The 4,796-nt window shown below is 38.9% G+C and overlaps 1 protein-coding gene across 1 annotated transcript; it reads right to left on the bottom strand.

Annotated features, from left to right (window-relative positions):
• Positions 1 to 325: 325 nt before the first annotated feature.
• On the bottom strand, positions 326 to 3,941 carry LOC115167504 (low choriolytic enzyme-like). The gene is made up of 8 exons (XM_029721957.1): positions 3,761 to 3,941; positions 3,611 to 3,650; positions 1,900 to 1,977; positions 1,659 to 1,811; positions 1,414 to 1,531; positions 1,071 to 1,249; positions 615 to 696; positions 326 to 458 (listed from the first exon to the last, which is right to left on the bottom strand). Exons 1-8 carry the CDS (start codon positions 3,827 to 3,829, stop codon positions 326 to 328), a joined length of 852 nt encoding a protein of 283 aa, XP_029577817.1. The 5' UTR covers positions 3,830 to 3,941.
• Positions 3,942 to 4,796: the final 855 nt, after the last annotated feature.

A 4,796-nucleotide genomic window follows, 5' to 3' on the forward strand; every position in this document is an offset into this window, starting at 1 on the left:
ACAATCCTCAGCAGATGCTCTACCCTCGCACTTTTCAAATCAGTCCACCTGCTTTCCTAATAAAAGAGAAGGGAAAAATAAAATATTATTAGAATTGACATGCTGTATTTCTGCCTTTTGAGTTGATGGTGCTCAAGGCTTTTAAAAATAATCTGTTCACCAATTTATAACAGTATAAAAACAGAATATCACTAAATTCAATTCAAATACTAGATTCCCAAATATCTCAAATTGATTGAGCAACAGTATCGTGAAGCTTACAGGCAGGTATAATAATCACAACTCTTATTCTTTGCAGTTATGATAAACAGATCTCCTTAGAAAATCACTTACAGCATTTATAGAGACGATTGATCCGCAGAATGTCCATAGGGCTCATCTGAGTTGCCTGGCCAATAACTGCATTATTGTCAGGGATTGGAAGAATGGTGGGCTGATTGTTCTTGGTGAAGGCAAACCTGGAACCGGACAACATTGGGCAGAAAGCTCGCACGCCATCAATTGCAATTAAAGGATGACATGAGTAGACTATGAAAGGTCAAATTATTTTAGCCATACAACATTATAGCTGTTATTGCAGTAAAGAAAACCTTTCCATTATGTCCTCAACTTACCTTGAGTATTGCATGACAGAATTATAGTCATATGGAGTCCCCAGGTTTATCGTGTTGATCTTGTTGAAGTTGGATTCCTTTCCTATGATGGAAAATGCATGATAAATCATTTTCTTACACAGTATAATAACTTTCATGAATAAGTCACGCTTATAAAGAAATGCTTTACAGATTATTATGAATGTTATAAATGCTTATTAATTGAAAAGCTTATAAATCCATGTCAGTATTTCTACATGTTTACAAATAATGAAATACTAATGTATTATTATAATCAGATAGAAGTACACTAAAGTTTACATTCAAGTTATTAAAGTTTTACTAATATGTCTTACTCAAAATGGGCAGGAATAATATTTACATATCTTGTAAACAATAGTATTTATTATTTACCTACGAAGTTATTTAAAAATATATATTATAAATTCAGCATCTGTGGATGTAGAAAGCACTAACCAGGCAAAATGTTCTGAGTCAGGATTTGAACATGGCTGTCACGGTCACTGCGCGAATGCTCGTGTCTGAAGCCCAATGCGTGCAGCAGTTCATGCTGCACCACAGACAGATGGACACATCCGTTCCTATTCAGAGACACCACCTGGCCATTTTGCTGGCGTCCAACATACGAGTAACAGCTACAAACAAGAGTGTATACGGAAGACATAAAGGTCATTTCTAAAAGTAATAAAGTGTTGTTTTTTGTAGCAATAACAGTAAAGTAAATTGTCATATAAACACTAAGTAAATAAGAGTGGCAGAAGACAAGTATAACAGGTCTCGTAATGTGCAGCGGTCATACCCTGACAAAGACTGGATGTCCACAAAGTCCCTCTGATTGGTTCGGGGAAAGAATCGGACGCAGGTTGATGCAGCAAAGGTTTGCAGCCCACCTTCAATAACGGACCTCTCCCGGGGAGCTGCTCAATGGAGCAACAAGAAAGTCAGAAACTCAATATACACACGCACACACACAGACTCATATAGTATAGTAAAACCAAACCATTAAGCTCAGAAGAAAATAATTTCAGAGAAGAAAATATTTACAGTATTGATTAGAGATCACATAGGGCACGTAAACGTTCCCATTAGAGGACTTCGGCCATTTGCAGGTGTGAGCTGTGCAGGGGTCAGCGTTCATGAACCCAGTATTTAATGCAATGTCCCCAAACATGACTAGTGGCTCGTCAAGTCTTTTCCCTAGAAAACAACACCAAGTGAAGGTTATTATCTGTGTTTCATTCTCGGTGTCATTAAATGCAGGGTAGGAATATACAGGCTGCCTTACCAAGATTTCTGTTGGCCTTCTCAATGAGCGTTGAAGCAGAAAAATCCTCCTCTTCAATGCTATTGGTGCGGGTGCTGTCTGCGGAATGGGATAAAAAAAATTGCTTAAATGCAACTGTGTCCCTAATAACTAATATTACAATAAGATAATATATTGTACCAGTCAAACGTTTAGACACAGCCACTCATTCAAGTGTTTTTATTTTTTTATTTTGTAAAATAATAGTGATGACATCAAAACTATTAAATAACACATATGGGATCCTGTAGTAACCAAAAAGATTGTTCAACATATTTTATACTTGAGATTCTTCAAAGTAGCCACCCTTTGTCTTGACAGCTTTGCACACTCTTGGCATTCTCTCAACCAGCTTCACCTGGAATGCTTTTGCAACAGTCTTGAAGGAGTTCCCACAAACGCTAAGCACTTGTTGGTTTTCCTTCACTCTCATCCCAACCATCTCAAATGGGTTGAGGTCGGGGGATTGTGGAGGCCAGGTCATCTGATGCAGCACTCCATCACTTTCCTTCTTAGTCAAATAGCCATTACACAGCCTGGAGGTGTGTTGGGTCATTGTCCTGTTGAAAAACAAATTAGTCCCACTAAGCACAAACCAGATGGGATGGCGTATTGCTGCAGAATGCTGTGGTAGCCATGCTGGTTAAGTGTGCCTTGAATTCTAAATAAATAACTGACAGTGTCACCAGTAAAGCACCCCCACACCATCACACCTCCTACTCCATGCTTCACGGTGGGAACCACACATGCAGACATCATCCGTTCACCTTCTCTGCATCTCACAAAGACACAGCGGTTCGAACCAAAATTCTCAAATTTGGACTCAAACCAAAGGACAGATTTCCACCGGTCTAATGTCCATTGCTCATCTTTTTGGTCCAAGCAAGTCTCTTCTTATTGGTGTCCTTTAGTAGTGGTTTCTTTGCTGCAATTCAACCATGAAGGACTGATTCACGCAGTCTCCTCTGTTACTTGACCTCTGAAGCATTTATTTGGGCTGCAATTTCTCAGGCTGGTAACTCTAATTAACTGCAGCATAGGTAACTCTGAGTTTTCCTTTCCTGTGGGGGTCTTCACGAGAGCCCGTTTCATCATAGCGCTTGATGGTGTTTGCGACTGCACTTGAAGAAACTTCGTCATTTCTCTTTTCTTGTTTGAGCTGTTCTTGCCATTATTTGGAATTGGTCTTTTACCACATAGGGCTATCTTCTGTATATCACCCCTACCTTGTCACAACACAACTGATTGGCTCTAACGCATTAAGAAAGAAATTCCACAAATGTATTTAACAAGGCACACCAGTTTTTCAAATTGCATTCCATGTGACGACCTCATGAAGCTGGTTGAGAGAATGCCAAGAGTATGCAAAGCTGTCATCAAGACAAAGGGTGGCTACTTTCAAGAATCTCAAATATATTTTGATTTGTTTAACACCTTTTTGGTTACTACATGATTCCATGTGTTATTTCATAGTTTTGATGTCTTCACTATTATTCTACAATGTAGAAAATTGTGCAAATAAAGAAAAAGCCTTGAAAGAGTAGGTGTGTCCAAACTTTTGACTGGTACTGTACGTCATATACATTCTAACAATGAATGATTAATAAAACCAGGTTTAATTTATGGAACATGATATTTAGATACATAATACAATGTCAGCAACTAAATGTTTATAAAGACAGGATGAACATACCAATTTCCATGTCCTCTTCACTCCTTTCAAATGAAGCTTTCTGTATGCCAACAGCAGAAGGATATATGCAACAAAATAGGTTAAAATGTTTAAAACTCAAATAATTCATCATGCACAGGGTTTTCCCAGTAGTCTCAGATAGACACTTACCCCTGTAGATCGGCCCTGAACTGAGCAGAGAACGGCGATGAAAATGGTCAGCACAAAGACAGGTGCCATGGTGAATGACTGCAGGATGCCCAGGATCAGTCTGTTGTGAACATGATAGACGTGCAGTTTTTATACTGTAGGCAGACAGATGCGGTCGTTCCTCAGAATATTGGTACATTTCAAAAAAGCATCAGATGTCAACCAAAGTCTTGCTTCAAAAATTTCTCAAACATGGGGGAGTGTGGTTTTGTGATGTACAGTGAGTGTGATAATATTGCATACGCCTACATGTCATTGGTAATTAATAAGTGAAATACTATACAACTGTACAATAACGTACAGATGCCACTGAACTCAAATATTGAAAACTAAAGTGCATGTGTAAAGGAATAAGTGCACTCAGGTCACACAGTAATGAGATGTCATTTTATTTTCACTTGTAAGAGGACAGAATAGTAACCTACCCGATTTCTCAGGTGGACATTCCATATGCCCCATGTCTGATATTTGGACAGAAGAACCAGAGTTCCTGAGGATGCTGATGGGGATGTAGTTTTGATGCAGTGAAGTTGGCCATTGTACGTGATTAAATATGTTGATCCTGTTTTACTGGCAGCTATATACGTTTTCATTATATAGTCACTTAAGGACTTGGTCATTAACATAAACAAACTCTATTGCAGTCTAGTTTGCAGGTTACGTAGGTATCTGTCACGTCCTGACCAGTAAAGGGGCTGTTTGTTATTGTAGTTTGGTCAGGGCGTGGCAGGGGTGTGTTTGTTTTGGGTTGTCGGGGTTTTTGGGTATTGTTCTATGTTTTGTATTTCTATGTTTTTTCTACGTTGTGTATTTCTTTGTGTTGGCCTGGTATGGCTCTCAATCAGGAACAGCTGTACATCGTTGTTGCTGATTTGGAGTCATACTTAGGTAGCCCTTTTTCACCTGTCTTTTGAGGGAAGTTGTTTTTGCACTGCTAGGGTTAGCCTGCAATACTGTTTAGCTGTCGTTCGTCTTTCGTTTTCTTTTCTTGTTTTGT

This window comes from Salmo trutta, chromosome 29, assembly GCF_901001165.1.
Source record: "Salmo trutta chromosome 29, fSalTru1.1, whole genome shotgun sequence".
Classification (NCBI taxonomy): domain Eukaryota; kingdom Metazoa; phylum Chordata; class Actinopteri; order Salmoniformes; family Salmonidae; genus Salmo; species Salmo trutta.

Coding starts and splice junctions, on each gene's coding strand:
- LOC115167504 (XM_029721957.1), bottom strand. CDS start 3,829: ATGGCACCTGTCTTTGTGCTGACCATTTTCATCGCCGTTCTCTGCTCA. Junction 1,250..1,413: donor GACATCCAGTCTTTGTCAGG/GTATGACCGCTG, acceptor TCTTGTTTGTAG/CTGTTACTCGTATGTTGGAC. Junction 459..614: donor TCTGTCATGCAATACTCAAG/GTAAGTTGAGGA, acceptor GTCCGGTTCCAG/GTTTGCCTTCACCAAGAACA.